Source organism: Brassica oleracea, chromosome C8, assembly GCF_000695525.1.
Source record: "Brassica oleracea var. oleracea cultivar TO1000 chromosome C8, BOL, whole genome shotgun sequence".
Classification (NCBI taxonomy): Eukaryota; Viridiplantae; Streptophyta; class Magnoliopsida; order Brassicales; family Brassicaceae; genus Brassica; species Brassica oleracea.
In genome coordinates, this window is record NC_027755.1 from 40,626,758 (window position 1) to 40,651,444 (window position 24,687).

A 24,687-nucleotide genomic window follows, 5' to 3' on the forward strand; every position below is an offset into this window, starting at 1 on the left:
CGGACAGTTCGACGTCTAAAAGAGATGAAGAGAGATATCTCTCCGGATATTCTTTTCCTCATGGAAACAAAAAATCCCGACAGCTTCGTCAAGAAGAAAACAGACTCGTTACAGTACGAGAACTCACTCTTGATATCGCCAACTGGTCACGGAGCTGGTGGCCTTGCTCTCTTCTGGAAACAGGAAATCAAACTTCAAATTCTAAGCTCCTCGGCAAACTGTATTGATGCCTCTATTGAATTTGAAGGAAAACATTTTTTCGCTTCTTTCATCTATGCTGATACTGATATACCGAAAAGAAGAACCCTATGGGCTAGGCTAATAGAGCAGAGTACAAGAAGAGACGCTCCTTGGTTCTTGACGGGAGATTTCAACGATTTGCTGAACAATGCAGAAAAAGTGGGAGGTCCGGCCAGGACTGAGGGGTCCTTCACGGACATGAGAACGTTCTATTCCGAGGGGGACCTCTATGATTTGCGCCATTCGGGAGACTGTCTGTCTTGGCGAGGAAAGAGAGGAGATTATCTTGTGCGGTGTCGACTGGACCGTGCAGCGGCAAATAGTTACTGGGCGGAGCTCTTTCCGAACGCACGATCACAATATTTGACGCACGAAGGCTCCGATCATAAGCCCATACTGTCATTCTTCGAGCCTGATAAAAAGAAAAGACGCGGCCTATTTAGATATGATAGGAGACTCAAGTACAACCCGGAGGCTAAAGCTCTAATTAAACAAGCCTGGGATAGTACCCCATACTCATCTGTCAATGACAGAATCAAAGAGGTACGAACTGCACTGATTCAATGGAGCAAACAGCAGTATAAAAATAGCAGAGAGCAGATTGAGCAGAAACGCTTTGAACTGGAGGCAACCTTGACTGACCCGACAAATGACACTGAGCTCATCTCGAGAGTCTCCAACGAACTAAACGATGCATATAACTCAGAGGAGGAATATTGGAGACAAAGAAGTCGACTACTGTGGCTCAGCCTCGGAGACCGCAATACCGGCTTCTTCCACGCCACAGCAAAGAACCGGAAACGAGCAAATGCATTCACGGTGATTGAAGATGCAGAGGGCAACATGGTCTATCAAGAAGATCAGATAGGGAGAGTGATCATTGAGTATTTTCATGAGCTATTCAAGACTATTGAGGGCAACAGAGAGAAAACCGTAATGCGTGCTCTATCACCAATGGTGAGCGCAGAAACGAACGAGAAGCTAATTACAGTCCCAAAAGCTGCAGAGATCAAAGAGGCCCTATTCTCTATTCATACCGACAAAGCACCGGGACCAGACGGATTCTCAGCGAGCTTCTACCATACCAACTGGGACACCGTCGGCCCTGAGATAGTGAGAGAGATCCATGATTTTTTCCTCATGGACAGGCTCCCCAAGAGGATCAATGAGACGCATATTAGGCTCATACCGAAAGTTCCTAGCCCGCAGCAAGTCACGGAGTATAGACCTATTGCACTGTGCAATGTCTACTACAAGATTATATCCAAGATCCTTACGAAGAGACTCCAGCCACTCCTCTCAAACATAGTCTCCGAGAACCAGTCTGCATTTGTACCGGGACGAATGATATCGGACAATGCCCTGATCACCCACGAGGTTTTACACTATCTCAAGAACTCTGATGTGGAGAAGAGATGTGCCATGGCGGTTAAAACCGACATGAGTAAGGCTTATGACCGCCTTGAATGGGAGTTTATAAGATTGGTTTTTCAGAGACTAGGCTTCCATCCCAAATGGATCTCATGGATCATACAATGTGTATCCACTGTTACGTACTCCTTCCTCATTAACGGTTCACCTAGAGGAAGAGTCACACCGAGCCGGGGGATCCGTCAAGGAGACCCACTCTCACCTTACATATTCATACTATGTAGTGAGGTTCTCTCGGGCTTATGTAGCAAAGCACAAGAAGAAGGCGCCCTTAAAGGGATCAAAGTGTCTCGAGGGACTCCTCGGATCAACCATCTTCTATTCGCGGACGACACAATGTTCTTCCTACGAGCCAGCAAGGACAGTGCCGAGGCACTCACAAAAGTTCTCAAGCTTTACGAGGAGGCTTCGGGACAGTCGATCAATTCAGACAAGTCTTCTATTACCTTCTCCTGGAATACGCCGGCGGCACTGAAGACAGTTGTTCATGATACACTGTCGATACAAAAAGAAGGTGGGGTTGGAAAGTATCTCGGTTTGCCGGAACACTTCGGTAGAAAGAAATGCGATCTGTTTTCCTCCATTGTTGATCGGATCAAGCAAAAGGCAAAGGGGTGGTCCAACAGATTCCTATCTACAGCAGGGAAGATGACCATGCTCAAGAGTGTTCTATCTCCTGTTCCATCGCACGCGATGTCCTGCTTCCAACTACCAATTTCTTTGTGCAAAAGAATTCAGTCAACGCTCACCCGGTTCTGGTGGGATGATAGCATGGGGCGCAAGAAGATGTCATGGATCGCCTGGAATAAGCTCATTCGTCCCAAGGATCAGGGTGGTCTTGACTTCAGAGATATACAGAGCTTCAATGAGGCATACTTGGCCAAACTAGCATGGCGGATAATCAACAACCCCGACAAGCTCATAGGACGCATCCTGCTCGGCAAATACTGTCCCAACGAACCTTTCCTCGCTGTTGAGTTTAAAAGAGACATCTCTCATGGATGGAGAGGGGTCTTGATAGGCCGGGATATTGTAATGAGCAATGCGAGTTGGGAAGTAGGCAATGGTGAAAGTATCAACATATGGACAAAACCGTGGCTCAGTTGCGAAACACAAGAGAGCCCAATGGGACCGGCCCCACTACAGTACCTAAATCTCACTGTCTCTGATTTCTTTCTCCCAAACAGCAGGGAGTGGAACGTCGACATGATACGACGGGTGCTACCTATGGAGGAACGAAAATTCTAGCGATTAAACCGAGTGTCACGGGAGCGCCGGACAAGCTGTCTTGGCTTGGAGCAAAATCAGGAAGCTACACTACCAAGTCAGGCTACGCAACTGCCCTCTCAACCAGAACAGATCCGATGGATACCTCGATAGCAGATCAGTCCTTTGACTGGAAGAAAGCAGTTTGGACGCTCAAAACATCACCAAAGACAAAGCTCTTTGTATGGAAGGCACTTCATGGAGCAATCCCAGCAGGGGAAGCACTTAGAGCGCGACAGATAAATGTTGATGGGAAGTGTAAGAGATGCAACCTACCGGAAACTATAGATCACTTGTTCTTTCACTGTCCTTTCGCAAAACAGGTTTGGACCTCGGCCCCTGTTTTCCCAAGTATTGAGTACAATGGATCTATAGTTTTGAGGAACCAATGGATCAACCTCATCTCAAGGAAGAACTTACCGCCAACGGGAGTAGAAGGACAACTCGCGCCCTGGATCCTTTGGGGAATTTGGACGGCAAGAAACAATCTGGTTTTCAACGACAAGCTCACCTCTGCAGCTGAAACGCTTTCAAAAGCCATCTATTTGGCCCGGGAATGGGGAACCTGCCAAACCATCTCCAGCCCTTTACCGGCTGTTCCCCCAACGTTAGCCCAAGCCTCCCCAAACTGTATTGTCGTAAAATCTGATGCTGCGTGGAATGAAATTTTGAACGTTGCAGGACTTGGATGGGTGATGGAAGGACAAAACAGAACATCCTCATTCTCATTACCGGCTCACCATGTGAGGACCCCGTTAGCTGCTGAGGCCCTGGATCTTAGAGAGGCAATATGGAAGTGTAGAGAACTAGGATTCACGAGAATACGTTGCGAATCAGACTCCGCAGTGCTAGTGAAAGCGCTCAAAGAAGATACGTTCTTGACTGGTCTCTATGGGATCTTGATAGATATCCAAGCTCTTGCTTCATCTTTTGAATGTATTTCTTTCAATTGGATTTCTAGGAAGAAAAATGTAGAGGCTGATGTGCTAACAAAGCAGATTTTATCTGTTGAACAGGCCTTAATGGCTTCACCAACTTTGGTCTGATCATTTAATATAAGTGTGTTTCAAAAAAAAAAAAAACCTACTTTATTACTTGAGTTTAACCTTTAAATATAGTATATAACTAAATCGAATTAGCCTATAGAACTATTGATCATGCATGCCCTACAGATACACTTGGAGAGGTGGTGACAGAAACGCGATTCGAATCGCGAGGAGCGTGTTAGAAACCGTAAGGATGTTTAATACCTCCTCAGAGGAAGTAAGATGGTACGTCTTTGGATACGACAACACGATGTTCGTCCCGGAAAACCTCGCAAGAACGCTCTCCAAATACGACCACACATCATGGTATTACATAGGAGCAAACTCAGAGATTTATCACCAGAACTCCAAGTTCGGACACGACATGGCGTTTGGCGGTGGAGGATTCGCTTTAAGTAGCTCGTTGGCTAACGTTTTAGCTAAAAACTTCGATTCTTGTATCGAACGGTATCCACATTTGTACGGAGGAGACTCTAGGATTCATGCTTGTGTGCTTGAGCTTGGAGTTGGATTGACTCATGAGCCTGGCTTCCATCAGGTTTTATAAATTTAAAAATGATATATTTTTTTAGTTATTTATTTATTTTTTATTTTTTTATTTATTTATCTAAGCAGTTTGATGTGAAAGGAAATGCATTGGGAATATTGACTTCACATTCAACTAGACCGTTGGTGTCTCTACACCATGAGGCCCACATTGACCCAATTTTCCCAAACTCAACGACTTTCACCGCCTTCCGCCACCTCTTCTCCGCCGTAGAAGTTGATCCTCTCCGTATATTTCAACTCGCCGTTTGCTATGACCGCTGGTACTCTTGGACCATCTCTGTCTCTTGGGGTTACACTGTTCAGGTTAGCTAATATTATTTTCTATTTTATAAGAAATGTTAACATCCATATAGACCTGCCTAGATTATTTTTCTTTGGTTTATTGAGTTTAAGAGCTTTGTCTCGGTCAAAATGCCTAGTCCTAGATATACATATGATTTTGCATGCATTTTTTTACTGATCCGGAACTTAATTTGAAAGTTATATTTTATCTTTTAAATTAGAGATTAAGCTATTTATAATATATAGTAAATTAATGTCAATAAATCAAATTAATTTGTTGTTTCAAATGTTAGATTGAGGGTAGACATTTGTATCTACGGGATGTTTTGAAAACACAAGAAACGTGGAAACCATCAGGCGGGTTGGCAAGTGTGTACACATTCAACACAAGAGAGGTCCATCCTGATCCTTGCCAAAGACCAGTCACATTCTTCATGGAAAATGTTTCATCTTCTCCCGGTGATGGAACTATTAAAAGTGTATATAAACAAGCTTACGAGAATTGCACGTATGATCCCATTTCATCGCCTCGCAAACTAGAAGAAATTAGAGTATTTTCTACAAGACTCGATCCTGATATCAGACAAGTAAGTCAATCTACTTTATCTTTAATTTTTGAAATCTTTCTACAATAAAAAATTCTTCGATTTTCTATATTGATAGCAGGATGCTTAAAATTAATAACACCATAAAAATATAATTACTTAAGAATGTTACTTTTTTTTTTAGAACACGTAAGAATGTTACATTTTCTGTTTAGTTTGAAGTTTAAGATCTTGATTAATTTGTTTTATATGGATATGATAGTTGAAGGCTCCGAGAAGACAGTGTTGTGATATATTACCAACTTCTTCCACCGGTGGAAAAGTAATGGAAATTGGAATTCGAGAATGCAAAGAGGATGAGTTTATTTATATACATCCCTAGTAGCAACGTACCTAATATACCATTACACCGTCTTATTTTGTTTACATTGCTATCAAATTTAAACCTATAACTTTGCAAAATAGTTTTGTAGTTATGTTTGTAATCAAACAGAATATTAAACTGTTAATTTCAACAACAAAATATTAAATCAGCTTGTTGCTATTCAAATTTCGAGATCTACAGTAAAAGAACCTATGAATATGCAACAAAAGATTAGTAAATATACTTAGAATGGTAGAGAAGAGATTTGAATGGTAGGAAAAGAATCAGCAAAAAACACTTTTCAAATATAAATGATCGATTATTCACCTAAAGTGATGGCTAAATTATTCTCTAAAAACATAATTCCAAGAATGATATTTTACTTCTGCACAAGAAAAGAATCCAACATTTTGTTTTAGAATTTATCACTTTTATAATCCCTTTAAAAACCTAGCTTATATTGAATACGGCAATGTAGAGTATTATAGACAATTTAACGTGGGCCAAATACAAGCCCATTCCTGGGAATAAAATGATTAAATGTTAATTAGAGTATTAATTAAGGAAATGAATCCACTTATATTTATATATACGACTTTCCCACCATTTAATACCTTAAGCCTAGTAAGCATTGCGTGATCCCAATCTGACACTCTCGCCCTCCGCAACCCCTCGAAATTACATCTCTGCCATCCACCTCCTCGATTCGATATGGAACCGACGCGATCGCCGTCGGAATCGGAGCCGGGAGTTCACTCCGGCGAGGACTTCGTTCACATCGAAGAACACTCCAAGCCTACCGGAGATTTCTCTCTAAGCGACAGCATAGTGAATGTGGAGAAGGAGGACGCGGTTGAGGAGGAGGAAGAAGAAGAAGAGCACAAAGAGGACTCTGATTCCGTTGTTAGCGTCGGCGGTGGTGATGCAGCCGGTGGCGATGGAGAAGGCGAGTGTTCATCGGCGAAAGTGGAGCTACCGGAGGAACTGGCGAAGAGCGTCGTGATCCTGACGTGCGAGTCCAATGGGGAGAGCGGATCTTGCGATGTGTATTTGATCGGGACTGCTCATGTTTCGAAGGTATTCTCGTTCGGATTGGTTTTGCGGTTTTTGGAATTGAAAACTAGGATTGAATTGATTTGGAGATTCTTTGATTGCATGTTAGTTGAATTGAAACTAGGATTGAATTGATTGGAGAAAGTTGAATTGCATGTGAATTTGAAGAATCTTTTGCTTGTGTCAGAACTCAGAATAGGCTATATCAAGGAAGATATGAATTTGGGTGGGTTTAGAGCTTTATCTGAGCCTAGCTCTTTGACAGAGTAGAGTAGCATTCAATCATTTGATGATGGGATGATCCTTTGTTGGTTACAGGAATCTTGTCGTGAAGTTAAAGAAATAATCAGCTTCTTGAAACCTGAGGTTCCTCTCTTTACTTATGTTCACCGAGAGCTGAAAGGTTGATATCTTTTGTGTTTGGTCTAACCACGGGGGTGGTGATTAATAGGCTGTATTCGTGGAGCTGTGTTCAAGCCGAGTGTCTATCCTCCAACCGCAGTCTGTCAAGGTTTGCTTTTCACACTTGTGGTTCTGCTTCTTCCTTGCTATTTGTTTTACTTTTCGCTTGTTATTGCCATATATGATTGTGTGAGATTCTGGAAAAGAATGTGTATTGCTGTTTCTTTTGGTCTAAGATGATAGATTTTGTTGCTTTTAACGATAAAGAGAGATGCCAAAGTTCCTTTATAAGTCTCAAAACGGAGGATTCCTTTTATCAAATGATGCATGAGGTCTGTGTTGTCTGCCGTAATAGAGTTTGCCTATAGAATGTACTTCATTTGTTTTATATGCTATGCTTTGTTGATGATATATCAGAGTTCCATTTACTTATACACGATTCTCACTCTTCTCTTACTTATTCTGAAATGGTACTATGTTTTGCTTCTCTAGATTCCGACCATGTCGGACATGATTGAAAGTTGGAAGCAGAAACAGAACACGTTTGGAATACTTTATGGCTGGTTTCTTGCAAAGGCAAGTTTCCTTAATCTATATATACTCTTTTTATTGAAGCTTTAACTTTCTGAACCAAAACTTTAACATCATGTCCTTCTCTTAGATCGCCAGTCAGCTTGAGGTTTTTCCTGGTACTGAGTTTCGTGTGGCATATGAAGAGGCCCTTAAATATGGGGGCAGTGTGATACTTGGTGATCGTCCTGTACAGGTTATATGCTTGTCTACAGTTTCAAAGCATTCTCTCACACAGTTCCAATATATACTTATTTGATTTCGATATATTTCGGATGCAGATCACGTTAAAAAGAACATGGGCAAAGATGCCTCTATGGCACAAGGTGAAGTTTATATACTCTTTGATGTTTCAAGCTGTCTTCTTGCCAAGCGCTGAAGAACTCGACAGAATGGTAAGTCTTACTGTATACATGTCTTTTACTGTGGTTCATCATATCTAAGTATATATCAATCTTTGATAAATTTGGATTGTTCAGCTGAAAGAAATGGACAATGTGGATATGGTGACACTGGTGATTCAAGAAATGAGCAAGGAGTTTCCATCTCTCATGGAGACTCTTGTGCATGAGCGAGACCAGTTAGTGTTCTCTAAACCCTCTCTATGTAGCTTCTCGGATTCATTAATCATGGCTTATAGAGAGGGATTAATGATTGATTGGTGGCAACATAAATGAAACTCTCAGGTACATGGCATCCTCTTTGCTGAGAGTTGCAAGTGAGCACAACTCGGTTGTGGCAGTTATCGGCAGAGGACATATTAATGGAATCAAGAAGAACTGGAAGCAGCCTATAACGGTTTGTTGCTGTATAACTTGTCGTTGACAGTCTTTGAATTAAGGAAGGAGCTTATTTCATTTCATTTTCATGGAATTTTACAGATGAAAGATCTAATGGAGATACCAAGCGACGACTCAGTCTTTACAGTGAAGAGGATAGTATCATCAGTGGCGATTGCAGTTGCAGGGACAGCTATATTTACTGGCATACTTCTTTCAAGAAGAAGGTGAATAAGGTTGTGATGAAGAGCAGAGCTTTTCTCTTCATTCTCCTGAGCCATCATACAAAAGGAATGATACAAACTTTATACAGTCTTTACCCTCTCTTTTTTTTCTTTTTTTTTTTTTTTTGTCAGCCGTTACTTTTCTTTTAAACAGTCAAAATGTATCAACAATGGTTATATATCTCACATAATAATTTTTCAATGTTTTTGGATCCTCTCGTTTGCAGATAACTCTTATCTACAAAATGTCAATGTACTCAAACCAACTTCAATGTCATGATTCGTACAAGACGAGAAGAAAAAATCTGAAAAGGTCACATCACAATCATCATCAATAATCATCAGTCATCATCCTTATTATTTTTCATGAATACACACAAACTCCCATATATTGAAGTATGCTATAGAGAACCTAGGAACATGCAACAAAAGATTATGTAAATATACTTAAAAGTTACGAGAATGGGAGAGAAGTGATTTGGATGATAGGAAATAATCAGTTAAAAACACTTTTGACAAATACAAATGATCGATTATTCACCTAAATTATTCTATCTGAAAAGAAATGTTTGAAGAATGATATTTTACTTGTGTTACAAGAAAAGAATCCAACAATTTTGTTTCAGAATAAGCCCCTGAAAACCTAGCGTACTATAGACAATTAAACGGAGGCCCAATACAAGCCCATTGTTGGGGATAAAATTGATTAAATGTTAATTAAGTTTTTAATTAAGGAAATGAAACTTTATATATATATTTATAGTTTTATATACGACTTTGTTCACTTTCCCACCATACCACACCTTGCCTTAACTAGGAAGCACACTGCGTTGATCTCAGAGTCCTCCGAATTACATCTCTGCCATCCACCTCCTCGATGTCGATGGAACCGACTCAATCGCCGCCGTCGGAGACGGAAGTTCACTCCAGCGAGGACTTCGTTCACGACGAAGAAGACTCCAAGCCTACCGTCGACATGTCGTCAAGCGAGAGCATCGTGAATGTGGAGAAGGAGGACCTGCTCGACGACGACGATGCGGTGGTGGAGGAAGCACAGAACGACTCCGATTCCGTGGTTAGCGGCGGCGATGCACCAGCAGCTGGTGATGATGGAGATGGTGAGTCCTCACCGGAGGTGGTGGAGCTACTGGAGGAGTTGGTGAAAAGCGGTGCCATGCTGGCGTGCGAGTCTACTGCGGATACCGGATCGTGCTATGTGTTTTTGATCGGTACTTCTCATGTGTCAGAGGTATACCTAAAACTAGGATTGAATTGATTCAATGTTCTAAAAATCGCTAGGCGGTGGTTAAGTGCCTTGTACAGGATTATTGTTTAAGCGGGGCCTAAACCGGTTTTTTAGTAAATCGGTTTGGAAAAATCGTTTTCTTATTTGATTTGTAGAAACTTGAGACTGTATGTGAATTTCAAGAAACCTATCTTTTGCAGATATGGTTTTGGGAGGGGTTTAGAACTTTGATCTGATCAGCTTAGCTCTTTGTTTTTTGTTTGCATTAGACTGTGATAGAGTAGCATTCAATCATGGGATAATCCTGCAATATCGTTTTGGTTTTCAGGAATCTTGTCGAGTAGTTAAAGCGGTAATCAGCGGCTTGAAACCTGAGGTTCGTCTCTTTTACATATATGTGTTCAGACAAAGCTGAAGTTTGATATCTTAAAGTTTTGGTATAACCACGTGGCTGATGATGATTTAACAGGCTGTCTTCTTGGAGTTGTGTTCAAGCCGAGTGGCTATGCTCCAACCTCAGACTCTTAAGGTGTGCTGTTTCCTTACAACATTTGTCTGATAGGTTTTTGAGTTTTAAGCTGAATCCTTGATGAGAACCAAAGAGAAAGGCTTCCTTCACTTGTTTTATATGATATGCTTCCTTGATGAAATGATATATCAGAGATCATAAAACACAACTTGAGAAAAAAAAAAAGGTGAAAAGTCAAAAAAAGTTCCCAAAGAAAGATTCTCTCGGTGAGACTCAAAGTGTGATATCTCCTTACCCATCCCGGTTTACGATCCCCCCCTGTGACCGGTGGTCCCTTTCCCCTTTTGGTTCTGAATCTCAACAAAGTTGACCCTCTTTTTCAAATTATTCTCCACTTTTAGAATTATCCAGCGGGTCTTTGTGTGTTTTGCTCCCTTATCCCCGGGTTCTTCCCCCGACCTGGGTCGGAGGGACCGTTCCAGCCGCCTCTTCTCACCGGAGATCATTCCGGAGCACCTACGACGGATCCCAAATGGACTCTTTGCACTCTCGACCTGGAAATCTCGATTACTCTGAAGTGACTACTGGTCCTTCATAATTCTCAAAGCTCCATCAACTTATCCTGTGATTACGGGAGCTGCAAATTACTTCACCATAATTTCAGAGAGATTTGTTTCTACTCTAATAGAGCTCTACTTCTACGATCTCGTTTTCTGCTAGCATCGACTCAACTCAATCCTAGCAAACAGAAGGAACCCCTGATAACAAGAAGATGCATCGCAGAATCTCTTCTGCTGAGAAAGGTAAAGCTGTGGCTCTAGACCACCGCCCTGCTCCTCGAGTTGGACGAGTTCGGGTCTCCGAACCAGACAACCCCTCTGCTCTCCAAAACCACTCTCTAACCATTATTGGGAGAGTTACTAACCCATCGATGCAAAAAGTCTGGTCCTTGATTCCCTTCTTTACAGATCACTGGAAGTGTGATATTCCACCTGTTGGCTCTGACCTGGGAATGGGATTGTTCCAATTCCAATTTGAGCTCGAATCAGACCTGCAAACAGTGCTGGAGAAGCGCCCCTATCATTATGCTCGGTGGATGGTTATTTTACAACAATGGGAGCCCACAATCTCGCCTGACTTTCCATCCATGATACCTTTTTGGATTAAAATCCTAGGGGTTCCAATACATCTATGGTCAGAAGAAGTTACGAGGTCAATAGGTGATGATATAGGCACCTTTGAAGTGGCAGATATCACACCACAAGCTATCCGCATGAGAGTTCATGTCAATGGGAGACTCCCACTTATCAAAACCACCATTGTGGAATTTTCTAGCGCTGGAGAAGTCTCTGCTACTCTCCAATACGAGAAGCTTGAACGCCATTGCCTCAAATGTGGTCGCTTAGATCATGAGATTCGAGATTGCTTGGAAGCGAAGCATGAGAAAAAGGCCCAGCTTGCGGCTCAACAGGTGGTCTCTATTCGAAGCAGGGCATCTGTTACTAATAACGAGCTCCCGCTTAGTAAAGATAAGCTACATTCTGGAGGCCCCGCGAGACTTTCCCCAAAGAAGGAATCACAGATACGAACCCTACTCCCGCAACGATCATTCCTACTGTACAGAGTATGATCGGACTAAAGAGCCACTCCGCAGACGCAATTCTACCCAGGATCGATACTCTAAGGAGTGTTATCCAAGGGAGGACTTTCATCAAGCGAGAAGTAGGAGAGACCAGCCCCGTGGGTATGATGGATACCACGGCTACAGACGATCCCCTCCTCGCAGAGAGAGATCGTTTATCAGTGGGGAGTCCCACTCAGTAAGCTCTCCAAAGCCACGGTCTTGGAGAGATGATCATATAAGACCCTCCTATAGGGAAGATGATAGGAACTTGACCCATAGGTCCACTGAGTCTCCTACGGGGATTCCCGAGGATATACCGAAGGCTCCAACTCCCCAAACTACAAGGACTGCAACCAAGGACCAACTGGAGGAGGCTGCAGCAATCCTAGCTCGTGCTAATATGGCTCACTCAAGTGGCAAAGAAGCAGAGACTACCTCGCTCAGACCATCATCTCAAGGACGTCTTTCAGCTATGCAACGATTGGGAAGTGCATCTTCTAACTCAGGCTCACTTCAACGCCTTCCAGCCTCCCAACGTCTTGGCTCCCCACTCCCTATTACAGGCTCACAAGATCGCCTACCTGCTTCTAGTCGTCTGGGCCTCCCAAACCCAGTGGAACCTGCACCTTCTGCAAGAGTACCAATTATGGACAGATTAGGACCACTCTTGGATGAGCTTGATACCGATGAACTCTCACCTGTTTTGTCTACTCAGGCCCAGAAGAGGAAGCCAGGAAGACCCCCCGGGAAAAATAAAATCCAATCCAGCCCTCTTCCACTACCAGGAGCTACTTAAAAAAAAGGATTCTTCATCAAGCTAAGTCGCCCACCTGCCGTAAAAAAACTCTCGGTTGAAGAAGGAAAAGCAACTAAACTTGGAAAAACGGGTACAACGTCAAAAGCAAAAGCCCCCAAAGGACGTAAAGGTGCAACTCGTGCTGGGTTACACAATGGAGAGACATCAAACTCTGATAATACCCCGCTCTGTAATTTAATTCCACCTGTGACTCGACGAAGGAAGGATTTGCGGGTCGAGTCCAACCCCGTTCCATAGCTATAGCTAGCTTGAACTGTCGGGGTTTGGGGAATCCCCGTACAGTTCAGAGACTAAGAGAATTATCGAAAAAGTTCGATCCCGATATTCTCTTCCTAATGGAAACAAAAAACCCCAATGCTGTAGTGCTCAAGAAAGTGGAACAACTTCGCTACGGCTGCAGTCACCTAGTGCCTCCGACAGATCATGGAGCAGGAGGACTGGGACTTTTCTGGAAGCAAGAGCTCAACCTCCAGATTCTTGGTTCGAACCCCAATGTAATCGATACAGTTATTGAATTTGAAGGAAAAAAGTTCTATTCTTCCTTTGTTTATGGGAATCCAGAGAAAAATCAACGTCGAGAATTATGGAATCATCTAATTGGGCTGGCTTCAGCAAGAGATGAACCTTGGTTCCTAACTGGAGATTTAAATGATATACTCTGCAATGACGAGAAAGACGGTGGCAACGTTAGACCAGAAAGTTCTTTCATGGATTTTCGAAACTTCTTCTCGGAAGGCGACTTATTCGACTTGCAACATACTGGGGATCCACTTTCATGGCGAGGCAACCAAGGCGATTATGTGGTCAGATGTAGACTCGACAGGGCGGCTGCCAATACTCGATGGGCTGAGTGTTTTCCCTCAGCACGATGCCAATATCTTGGTTACGAAGGCTCGGATCTCTTTGCGGACGATACAATGTTCTTCCTCAACGCTAACGAGGATAATTGCACGGCTCTAATGTCCTTACTGAACAGCTATGAGGAAGCTTCAGGCCAGTCTATCAACATAGACAAATCCGCAATCACCTTTTCTCGAAGGACACCGGCGACAATAAAAAACCCTATCAAAGAAGCACTTCAGATTCACAAGGAGGGGGGGTGTTGGCAAATACTTGGGTCTTCCGGAACAGTTTGGACGGAGAAAACGAGATCTCTTTGCTTCCATCATTGATCGGATACAATAGAAAGCTAAAGGCTGGAAGAACAAGTTCCTCTCTTCTACCGGAAAGCTGGTCATGCTTCAGAGCGTTCTCTCTGCCATCCCCTTCTACTCCATGACTTATTTCAAGCTCCCAATTTCCCTAGTCAAGCGAATCCAATCCGTCATCACCCGGTTTTGGTGGGACAATACTGATGGGGTTCGGAAAATGGCTTGGGTGTCATGGGACTCTCTAGCTAAGCCAAAAGCCATTGGAGGCCTAGGTATGAAAGACTTCGAGATCTTCAACGATGCTCTACTAGCCAAGACAGGGTGGCGCCTTGAGTGTCTACTGACTACGGTTCTCAAAGGGAAGTATTACGCTGACACTGATTTCCTCCTGGTTACCGAAGTTTCAGCTATATCACATGGCTGGAGGAGAATTTTGATAGGTCGCACTCTTCTGAAGAACAACAATGGGTGGATTGTTGGCACCGGTGAAGAGATTAATATCTGGTCAGACCCGTGGCTAAGTTTAACTAAGCAGCAACGACCAATGGGTCCACCGACGGAAGCAACCGCCAATCTCCGAGTCTCAGATCTATTTCTCAACGACTCCATTCAGTGGGACAGATCCCTCCTGCAAGCAATTCTCCCCGAATATGAAGAACAAATCCTAAGTATCAAACCAAGCTTATCAGGGGCTCCGGATAAGCTGATATGGCTTGGCACAAAGTCGGGTGACTACTTGGTGAAATCTGGGTATTATTCAGCTACTGTGACCGAAGATGACGAGTTATGGCGGAGAAGAGGTTTTGAGTGGAAAAAACAGGTGTGGAACCTCCCGTGTGCTCCAAAGATCAAACACTTTGCGTGGAAAGTTCTCAAACGAGCTCTTCCGGTGGGTGAGAGACTGGTGGAAAGGCACATAAATGCAGATCCCAAATGTAAAAGATGTGGGTGCAATGAATCTATTATTCATCTACTGTTCCAGTGTCCTTTTGCTCAACAGGTTTGGCTCCTTGCCCCCTTTGCAACCGACAAGGACTAGAGGAATCCTAGATTTAATGGAGTCTTGGCCGTCACTGGTCTCTCAAACCTGCCTTCCCCCATCTGGTATTGGTTCTGGTCCCTTATTTCTTTGGATTCTGTGGATGATCTGGAAAGCTAGGAACAAGTTTGTATTTGAGGGATTCTCAGCTACCCCAGTAGAGACACTGTCTGCGGCGATTGTCCTGGCCAGAGAATGGTTTATTAACAATCTGCCGGAGACTGCTGTTCCGCGATCACGTGCCCGGGTGATGCCGGAGAATCTCAATGGAGCGGTGGTTATTAGATCAGATGCGGCGTGGTGTTCATCCTCAAACTCTGCAGGGTTGGGGTGGATCATTGCATCCACTCAGATAACTAGAGAATTCTCCGAGCGGGTAGAGTTCGTGGCGTCTCCACTCGTTGCTGAAGGTCTTGCACTCTGAGAAGCAGTCATTACGAGCCGTCGTCTCAACCTGGATCCTGTGCGCTTTGAGTCTGATTCTTCACTGCTCATCAAAAGCATTGCTTCGAACGCTTTGGTGGCTGAAATTCATAGTATTACTGCTGATATTTTGAACTTTGCAGCAGGGTTTTCCTCTGCTTCTTTTGTTTGGATCCCTCGAGAAGAGAATAGGGATGCTGATGCCTTGGCTAAATGCTCCCTGAATGTTGTTGAACCTTTGGTTGTTGTGGATGCTGTTAATGCACCCAACTAACTGATTCCTTTTAATTAAATATGAGTTTCAAAAAAAGAAAAGAAAAAGAGATCATAAAACACTCTTCTTACCCTTTTGCTTATAATTCTTAAATGGTACTATCTATGTTTTGCTTTTTCTAGGTTCCAACCATGTCGGACATGATTGAAAGTTGGAAGCAGAAACAAAACACGTTCGGAATACTCTATGGCTGGTTTCTTGCAAAGGCAAGTTTCCTTAATCTATATATACTCTTTTTATAGAAGCTTCAACTTTATATATACTCTTTTGATAGAAGAAAAAAAGACTTTAACATCCTGTCCTTCTCTTAGATCGCCAGTCAGCTTGAGGTATTCCCTGGTGCTGAGTTTCGTGTGGCATATGAAGAGGCTATTAAATATGGGGGCACTGTGATACTTGGTGATCGTCCTATACAGGTTATATGTTTGTCAAAGCATTCTCTCACATAGTTGCAATATATACTCATTTGAATTCAATATATGTCCGATGCAGATCACTTTAAAAAGAACATCGGCAAAGATGCCTCTATGGCACAAGGTAAAGTTTTTGTACGCCTTCATGTTTCAAGATGTCTCCTTGCCAAGCTCTGAAGAAGTCGACAAAACGGCAAGTCTTACTGTATACATGTTTTTTTTTGTTTTTCTTTCTACATATCTAGTATATTTCAATCTATGATAAATTTGAATCGCTTCAGTCGCAAGAAATGGAAACTGCCGATACGATGACTTCTTTGATCGAAGAACTGAGCAAGGAGTTTCCATCTTTCATGGAAACACTTGTGCATGAGCGAGACCAGTTAGTCTTCTCCCATATCTCTCTATATGTAGTTTCTCTGATTTTATAAGCTTGGCTTGTCATGATTCATCATCTGAGAACTGAAATAGGAGTGTTGCTATTAGCAAATATAGAGGTGGTTAATGATTGATTGGTGGCAACATAAATGAAACTCTCAGGTTCATGGCATCCTCTTTACTGAGAGTTGCAAGTGAGCACAACTCGGTTGTGGCAGTTGTCGGCAGAGCGCATGTTAATGGAATCAAGAAGAATTGGAAGCAACCTGTATCGGTTCGTTCTTGTGAAACTTATTAGTCTTATTTCCTTTTTGGGGCTGTAGTTTATTTCATACTTTCATGGAATTTACAGATAGAGGATCTTATGGAGATACCAGGCGATGGGTCAATGTTTACAGTGAAGAGGATAGTATCATTAGTGGGGATTGCAGTTGCAGGGACAGCTATAGTTACTGGCATAGTTCTTGCAGGAAGAAGATGAAGTAGACTGTGATGAGGGCAGAGTTTTTTCTCTTCATTCTACTGAGTGAGCCCTACAAAGGAATAATACAAACTTTATACCATAATGGTTATATTTCACATAATAATTTCTCCTTTTCTGTGGGCCGCTATTTTTCTTTAAAACAGTCGAATGTATCAACAATGGTTATGTTTCACATAATAACTTCTTTAATGCTTTTGGATCTTCTCGTTTGCATATAACTCTATCAACAAAATGGCAATGTACGCAAACCAACTTCAATGTTATGATTCGTATAAGACAAGAAACAAAAACTAATATACTTTTTATTACTTTATTGGCCAAGTTCATAACCAAATGCATACACACAAATCCGAAAAGGTCACATCACAATCATTATCATCATCCTTATTATTTTTACGAAAACACACAAAACTCCCACACACTAAAAATTTGCACCACTTAACTATTTGCAACGGAGCATTGCCTTCTAATCACTCCAGCTGACCCAGTCTTGACATTGATCCGACCCATTTTCTCCATCGACTTGGCAAACTCAGAGAAGAAGCTATCCACCGACCCCTTCAAGAGCTGGTTTATGTTTGAGAGCGTTGTGGGGTTGGTGGTGAGAGCAGAGTCTGACTGAAACAGACCCCTACGCTTGAGGACGAGCTGGTAATAACTAAGATCAAACGTTTTACGGCTCCCTGGATCCATCTCAACTATGGTAGTATTATCGTTGAGGCTAGGGCATTTTCTAGACTTGAGATTGGCTGCGTATTGGCTGTCTAAGGCTGGGTCTTGGTCTCCACGACCCGTGAAGTTGTAGAGACGGTTTGTGAAAGACGAGCAGTGAGATACACCGATAGTGTGAGCCCCTGTTATAGCACAACGCATCATTTTAAGAAAAAGCTTGAAATGTATGCTAAAATATTTTACACAAAAAAAGAACGTAGGCCAAATGTTTTGAGACAATTAATTTGCATTTGAGACTTTTCAATCTAAAACAATGACCAGTGTTCTAAGAATCAGCTTATGTGACGCATAAAAGTGGCAAATAGCGCAGAAACTATTTTTCTAAAACATTTTTTGAACAAAATCGGTGTAGCAGCAGCTTCCTGTGTAGGCAGTAAATCCTATAAATCGCCAAGTTATTACTTATATCCTAATGATTTTTTTTTTAATGTTTTGAGTTTTTTCTTTACCGGAGAGTAAGACAAGGTCCTTAAGATCAAGTCCTTGGTTTGCAAAGAGTGTCTGAAGATTGGTGAAGTTACTGGTCGGAGGCGGAATGTTAGCTAAGGCCTCTGATGCGTTCGATATCCTCCCATCTCTTCTTCCGGTCGGTACACTCCAGCTTGGTCCTCCCTACAATATACCAAAACTTATGATGAGAAATAGTAGACATATAGTAATGTACAATAATGTTTTGTGAATATGTATAATGCTTACGGTGAAAACGACGGCGTCTCGAGATGCTAGAGCGATAATATCAGCGCAAGAGACTATTCCAGGACATTGAGCTTCAAGCACAGTTTTGATTGCCTCGATGAAGCCAAATCCTCTAACCGTTAGGTTAGGAGTTGCGTCCTTCTCTGCATTTCCTGACGTCGAGTTTATAAGCACTGATCCATCACAACCCTATATGTACATATATATATAAGTTATTAGTTCAGTATAGCCAAATAGAATGTTCAATAAAAGATGAAAAATTAATTTACCCGAACAAAACAATCGTGGAAATGCATCCTCAAGAGAGCAGCGGCAAGAGAAGGAGCATTAGAAATGTGGTTTGAAACAAAATCTTGAACAATCTTTTCGGCGTTAGGACAAGTGTTGGCATAGAAGTTCATCTGCAGTTGAGCTTGGATTGGTCCGACCAATCCCACAAGAAACAGAGAGAGTGAAAGAGCAATAGTTCTCAAGTAATTCATCTTTATATTTGTGGTTTTCGTAGACACGATATTTTTTTGGGAGGATTATGTTCAATGTGAATGTGTGGTGTCTTAGGACGTTGGAAGTTGTTTATATAGAACGTTTTGAATGTTTGGTAATGTGTGGCTCGTGCATGGGTCCATCTTAGCTAACTAACATGTGCTCTTACGTGTTGTCTTATATTTTATTTTATTTGTTATTTTCTGACTCATTATTAGTGCCACTCACATTAAAATGGAAAGATTTAAATATAAATAGCAAAAAGGTTTTGCTATTGAGTAGATTATGTTGCTGCTACAAAAAGTAAAAGAATATATCACGTTTCGCCTGGATGCGTATAAGTTCTTTGAAAAGATTTAAATCTTTGATTCTTGACGATATTTGGAGGAGAAGTTTTGTCTCATTTTTATCGAAAAGAACATTCGGTTATGTTTTTTTCATAACATTTTTTTGGTCTTGTAAGAAAACAGAATGTAATTTCCTTTTCTTCATATTTTCTATTTTACGAACAAAATAAATAGATTATCAGTGACTAATTATTAAAACGTGATTTCAAATCCTGTGGCTAACTATATCTATTTGTAGTGATAAAGTAAGGATTACATATGCTAATGAGGGTGAATGTTTGTCCATAAAAGGAGCTTTAGTAAGTTCTAAGTAACATAAAATCAGAGCCAAACTTAATTGATTGAATTTAGCGTTATAATGTTAGAATCAACAAAAATAAGGGTAAATAATTCGCGGACTTTGAATATATATTTTTGTAATCAATTAATATCCTAGTTGAACAATAACTCTGTGAAACAGTTGTTTTACTCAACTCGTTTCTGATATCACTGATCTTTCTTAATGCCAAAACTACAGCACTCGACCTAATCCCCATAATAATACAACTAGGATAACCGTAACGAACAAATTACTAACAGACAAGAGAGCATTCCACGATATACTATCGTTGTTTTATATTAGTAAGTTAAATATAAGATCGTTAAGGGATTTGGTAGCGATATTGATTTCTTATGCCAAGATATCATAGGTTAATGTATAGAACATAAAACTATTATGTATATTCCAACTTTACCACGTACGTTCTTATTCGAATTTTTATGTTTGTCCTAAGCTATTGTTGCTTATATATCTTGATCCTTTCTTTCTTTGTAACATGCGAATCAGTTTAGAAACATTGTATTGTAAGAAAAAGCTGACAGCAGATTTAACTTCGCATAACTGCTCTACTAAATTAAACTATAAATAAACCGACGAGGACATTAAAATATGACCTTAGTATAAATAAAGATTTAACTGCTAAAGTAGTTCAAACGTTGGCATCTCCGCAAATCAAACGAAGTTTGTCAATATCAAAAGTTCTGGTGCAGTTTTTTTTAATATCGAAAGATATGGGGCTTTTCTAAGAACTAGAAGATCTTGGAGATTGATAGATATTGAATTTACAGAAATTTTTGTAAATGTCACAAGATCTGAGAAACTGGGATTCAGCAGTAAGTCTGAGAAACTTTTCAAAAATAAGGAAAGATATGTAATAAATATAAATACCGGAAGTTGAAGGGGGAATTTTGTAGATATTGAAAGCTATGGGGCAGTTTCTTGGTAGATACCAAATTTGCTCTTAAATTTTTTAGATATTTTTAGCTTTAATTTTTATGTATTTGATTTTAAAAATTGATATTTCAGATATATTTTTCCTTAGGGTTACTTTTACTCCCCTTTTACAAGGTTCTAGGTTTGTTTTGGAATTTAAGGGAAGTTACCATTTGTTTGTGTAGGAATAGGTTGTCGGCAGATTAAAAGTTGAGGGGGATGAGGAGGCTGGAGGCAGATGATGGAAAGGTGACGAATGTGAATGTGTGTAACACACATGACAAGCAAATTAGTATTATTGTTAAGTTTTTACAGATTGCATTTTGTATTATTATAAGTATTTTGAGGTTGGTAAAATAGCCTTGGTTTGAGGATACTATTTTACTAATGAAAAACAGAGTTGTTATCTTAGTCAATAGCCTTTCTAAAGAGCAAAATAAACGCCAGAAAACATTATGATCATTTCAAAATTTTGACTTCATATTGTCCCTTAGAATTTAATAATTAATCATCAACAAGAATGACTAACATCGTGGAGGCCTGCAATGTTCGTCAAATTCTACCAAGAAACCAATGATTTTTTCTTTTTTTTTTTGGTTAAAGGAAACATGTTAAATAGGGCTGTTCAATATGGTAAAACCGAACCGTACCGAACCGAACCGAACCGAAATAGACAATATGGTTTGGTTTTGGTATATACCATATAAACCGAATGGATATAGTTTTATAAAAACCGTAGGATTTGGATTAAACCGAATAAATTAAAAGTAGAAACATGTAAATATGTATCTATTTTATAACAATGCATGAAAATCTATTTGTTACATAAGTTAAATTTGTGTTAATAACTATTACCATAATTTTATAGTAATAAAGAACCTTAATTTGTAAAACACTTGAACAATAATTAAATAACAATACATCACAATTCAGACATTTTATTTTCTAAGTCTTCTTTTGATCTTTTTGCTTTATTTTTCACTAAATTAATATGAAGATTATAAATTTGATGGACAATAATTAATGAAAAATTTTTACAACTTTTTTTTCTTATCTGTAAACAAACAGAGTTTTTTGTTCAATTGAAAAACATGATTTTAATAAACACTAAATATGGAAGAATGAAAAAAACTTTTCTTTCATGTTTCTGTTTTGTTTCATATTTTTATTTTCAAAATTTCAAGCTTTGATTTTAGTTATAGATTTGATTATTTTATTTGATGGTAGAAGCATTTTTATTTTTTTGTTCATTTATTTGAACATGTAATATATTTTTAATAAATGAATGTGTTGACAATATGACTCTAAAATTTATATAATATGATCTCAAACTAAATAATTATGTTTTTTGGTATAAAACTGAATAAACCAAAAACCGACGGTATATAAACCAAACCGAACCGAAGTAAATATGGATTTAGAATGGTAGTTATATTTTACTAACCGAAATACCGAAAACCGAAAAAAACAGAACCTAAACCGAACCGATATCCGGATTGAACACCCCTGTAAATGGGTATTATCTAAATCGATAATGGAAATTTTCAACAGGCCCTCGATTGATCTATAAAAAGGCCTGAGACTTTCTCATATTTCTTCATCCATAAACTCGGCTTAATACTCATTAACGAAGAGAGACAATAATGGCGCTCAAGAACTTACTTGCGCTTGTAGTTCTCCTTGGCGTCGTTGGAGTTTCCTTTGTAAAGGCATATGAGAACTCAGAAAGTAATCCATATACCAAAGGTGGTCTTTACCTCGGCTACTACCGCTCCAAGTGCCCACAAGTGGAATACATTGTCCGCCGTGTCACATATCAATATGTCTCTGCCAATCCAACTCTAGCTGCGGCGCTTCTGAGGATGCATTTTCACGACTGTTTTGTCAAAGTAAGTTAATGATATGTTTTAGTACGTAAATATGTGAGGAATCATGAATGGACAGACTCACATCCTTTTTATCGTAGTGTTTGTTAATAAATAAGAGACGGCGCTAACACTTTTTTCGTTCTTTTTGTATTCATGTGCATTAATCAAATTAGGGATGTGATGGTTCGATTCTTATTACATCACCAAACAAGGATGCGGAAAGAGACGCTCCCCCTAACTTGTCACTGAAAGGCTTCGAAGTGGTCAATGCTGTCAAGTCAGCGATCGAGAGCGAGTGTCCTGGGGTTGTTTCTTGCGCTGATGTTCTTGCCTTGGTCGCTAGAGACGCTGTTTTAGTGGTAACATTTTGCATTCTACTTGATATTCTCGTTCCAAAACCATTGTACGTACTAACTTACTTTGTTGGTTTCCTTTTTTTTTGTTAGATAAGAGGACCATGGTGGCCTGTTCCACTGGGGCGGAGGGACGGACGCATCTCGAAAATTTCCGAGGCTAACTTACCATCTCCTTTTGCCAACGTAGCTACACTGAAGAAGAACTTCTCCGACAAGGGTCTTAACAGTAAGGACCTAGTTGTCCTCTCAGGTATTTCTATACAAAATTGAATTTAAAAATCTTTGGGGTTCTTAAGGATATATGATAAGCTGACTATAAATGATTTCTTGATTAGGGGCTCATACCATTGGTGTATCTTCTTGCGGACTCATCAGCAAGCGTATCTATAACTTCACGGGCAGAGGCGATTTTGACCCAGCGATGGACCCTAACTACGTTATGCAACTGAAGAAAAGGTGCCAGCCAACAGATGTTACGACCATAGTGGATATGGACCCAGGCAGTGTCAATATTTTTGACTCTCACTACTTTGACACTGTGGCTGAGAAGAAGGGTCTGTTCATATCTGATTCAGCACTTCTCAATGACTGGGAAACCAAGCTCTACATTCAGAAGCAGGTGTATACCCATGGGTTTACCTTCAACAGAGATTTCTCCGAGTCAATGGTTAAACTCGGTTTGGTCCAGATTCTTACCGGGAATCAGGGTGAGATCAGGAGGAGATGCGATCTAGTTAACTAATTTGGATCGGTTTCGGTTTTACTCGGATGACTGAAACCCTAAAACGCTTTCTGTTTATTATGTTCAACTATTTATTTCACCAAGTCCTTCCTTTCTCCACGGAAGTTCTTTATCTTTGAATTTCGAACATGTTATTTTTATGTAAGGCATTTATTTTTTCCTTTCACAATGTTATCTAATAATGAATAACAATCACTGTCTGTAATGATACTGTTTATTTCTCTTTGAATTTGATATTAATAACCAGATTTCGAAAAAGTGAAACTCCATTTATATTTTTATTAGAAACTGAATTTGAATCAAACTAGAGCCGAACCATGCATCTTAAACAGTGCCACACAAAGTTGGTTTTTTTTTTTTGAACACATTCTCATTAAATTCCAACCATAAAAGTTAGGTGGTTGGCATAAATGTCTCAACCAAACATAATGCTTCTTTAGCTAAAGAGTCACAAACAACATTTTGAGTTCTCGGGATCCAATTGAAGGAGCATGATGGAGAAACTGAGGAGCTCAGCTTCCTTATGTCAGAGAGGACTCCATGCAGTTCAGATATTGCCTCATTTTTCTTGATGGCATTGATCAGTTGGGCGGAGTCCGATTCAAACCGGATGGATGCGAAACCTTTGTTCCTGCAGAAGAGTACCGCTTCACGTAAGGCAAGGCTTTCTGCCATTAGTGGGGAAGTTACATGTCCAATAGATTGCTTCATTCGGAGGATGGTCGATGTCGTCTGCATTGTCCATGCCAGTCCCGCTTTTCTATCTTCTTGCCGCCATGCCGCATCTGAGCGGATCACTACATCAGTTGTCTGGACATCCTCGTGCGCTTGGGGGGTTCGTGGAGAAGAGTCCTTCTCGATCTTTTGCATTTTGTCCCATTCTTTGGCCGCTTTGATTGCTGTAGATAGCGCTTCCGCCGGCGACGCCGAGCTTCCATTAAATACGAACCTATTGCGTTCTTTCCATAGTATCCAGATTATCCATGGAACTAAAGGGCTTGTAACCAGTCCCGTTGGTGGCAGGCAAGGTCTCAGACAGAGTACATTCCAAGCATTTTCTAAATCTACTATTCCTCTAACATCAATTCCTAAAACTAAGGGGGCATCATGCCATACCTGCTGTGCAAAGGGGCATTGAAAGA

At 40.6% G+C, this 24,687-nt stretch overlaps 5 protein-coding genes across 5 annotated transcripts in view; 4 read left to right on the forward strand and 1 right to left on the reverse strand.

Moving 5' to 3' along the window:
* LOC106309406 overlaps positions 1 to 5,741 on the forward strand; it is an 8,777-nt gene extending 3,036 nt beyond the window's left edge. Inside the window, exons 2-5 of the mRNA XM_013746432.1 lie at positions 4,110 to 4,521; positions 4,599 to 4,835; positions 5,108 to 5,401; positions 5,622 to 5,741. Coding sequence (XP_013601886.1) covers positions 4,110 to 4,521; positions 4,599 to 4,835; positions 5,108 to 5,401; positions 5,622 to 5,741 — 1,063 coding nt within the window. The remainder of the gene's footprint in view (positions 1 to 4,109; positions 4,522 to 4,598; positions 4,836 to 5,107; positions 5,402 to 5,621) is intronic.
* A 609-nt stretch (positions 5,742 to 6,350) lies between these two features.
* LOC106308012 (traB domain-containing protein-like) lies at positions 6,351 to 8,965 on the forward strand. Its single transcript, XM_013745118.1, has 9 exons — positions 6,351 to 6,800; positions 7,095 to 7,142; positions 7,228 to 7,287; positions 7,671 to 7,754; positions 7,840 to 7,944; positions 8,030 to 8,143; positions 8,228 to 8,328; positions 8,435 to 8,546; positions 8,630 to 8,965. The coding sequence occupies exons 1-9, from the start codon at positions 6,435 to 6,437 to the stop codon at positions 8,756 to 8,758; spliced, it is 1,119 nt and encodes a 372-aa protein (XP_013600572.1). The 5' UTR covers positions 6,351 to 6,434; the 3' UTR covers positions 8,759 to 8,965.
* Positions 8,966 to 9,553: 588 nt separating this feature from the next.
* Positions 9,554 to 17,281, forward strand: LOC106310510 (traB domain-containing protein-like). Its single transcript, XM_013747741.1, has 9 exons — positions 9,554 to 10,000; positions 10,326 to 10,373; positions 10,467 to 10,526; positions 15,917 to 16,000; positions 16,106 to 16,210; positions 16,287 to 16,400; positions 16,489 to 16,589; positions 16,748 to 16,859; positions 16,938 to 17,281. Exons 1-9 carry the CDS (start codon positions 9,629 to 9,631, stop codon positions 17,064 to 17,066), a joined length of 1,125 nt encoding a protein of 374 aa, XP_013603195.1. The 5' UTR covers positions 9,554 to 9,628; the 3' UTR covers positions 17,067 to 17,281.
* A 69-nt stretch (positions 17,282 to 17,350) lies between these two features.
* LOC106308189 (peroxidase 3) lies at positions 17,351 to 19,041 on the reverse strand. Its single transcript, XM_013745323.1, has 4 exons — positions 18,767 to 19,041; positions 18,498 to 18,686; positions 18,251 to 18,413; positions 17,351 to 17,923 (listed from the first exon to the last, which is right to left on the reverse strand). Exons 1-4 carry the CDS (start codon positions 18,977 to 18,979, stop codon positions 17,508 to 17,510), a joined length of 981 nt encoding a protein of 326 aa, XP_013600777.1. The 5' UTR covers positions 18,980 to 19,041; the 3' UTR covers positions 17,351 to 17,507.
* A 3,181-nt stretch (positions 19,042 to 22,222) lies between these two features.
* Positions 22,223 to 23,545, forward strand: LOC106311236 (peroxidase 2-like). The gene is made up of 4 exons (XM_013748448.1): positions 22,223 to 22,468; positions 22,621 to 22,806; positions 22,894 to 23,053; positions 23,139 to 23,545. The coding sequence occupies exons 1-4, from the start codon at positions 22,223 to 22,225 to the stop codon at positions 23,543 to 23,545; spliced, it is 999 nt and encodes a 332-aa protein (XP_013603902.1).
* Positions 23,546 to 24,687: the final 1,142 nt, after the last annotated feature.

Coding starts and splice junctions, on each gene's coding strand:
- LOC106308012 (XM_013745118.1), top strand. CDS start 6,435: ATGGAACCGACGCGATCGCCGTCGGAATCGGAGCCGGGAGTTCACTCC. Junction 7,945..8,029: donor TTGGTGATCGTCCTGTACAG/GTTATATGCTTG, acceptor TTTCGGATGCAG/ATCACGTTAAAAAGAACATG. Junction 8,547..8,629: donor ACTGGAAGCAGCCTATAACG/GTTTGTTGCTGT, acceptor GGAATTTTACAG/ATGAAAGATCTAATGGAGAT.
- LOC106310510 (XM_013747741.1), top strand. CDS start 9,629: ATGTCGATGGAACCGACTCAATCGCCGCCGTCGGAGACGGAAGTTCAC. Junction 16,001..16,105: donor ATGGCTGGTTTCTTGCAAAG/GCAAGTTTCCTT, acceptor TCCTTCTCTTAG/ATCGCCAGTCAGCTTGAGGT. Junction 16,211..16,286: donor TTGGTGATCGTCCTATACAG/GTTATATGTTTG, acceptor TGTCCGATGCAG/ATCACTTTAAAAAGAACATC.
- LOC106308189 (XM_013745323.1), bottom strand. CDS start 18,979: ATGAATTACTTGAGAACTATTGCTCTTTCACTCTCTCTGTTTCTTGTG. Junction 18,687..18,766: donor TCCACGATTGTTTTGTTCGG/GTAAATTAATTT, acceptor ATGTACATATAG/GGTTGTGATGGATCAGTGCT. Junction 18,414..18,497: donor GAGACGCCGTCGTTTTCACC/GTAAGCATTATA, acceptor GGTATATTGTAG/GGAGGACCAAGCTGGAGTGT.
- LOC106311236 (XM_013748448.1), top strand. CDS start 22,223: ATGGCGCTCAAGAACTTACTTGCGCTTGTAGTTCTCCTTGGCGTCGTT. Junction 22,807..22,893: donor CTAGAGACGCTGTTTTAGTG/GTAACATTTTGC, acceptor TTTTTTTGTTAG/ATAAGAGGACCATGGTGGCC. Junction 23,054..23,138: donor GGACCTAGTTGTCCTCTCAG/GTATTTCTATAC, acceptor TTTCTTGATTAG/GGGCTCATACCATTGGTGTA.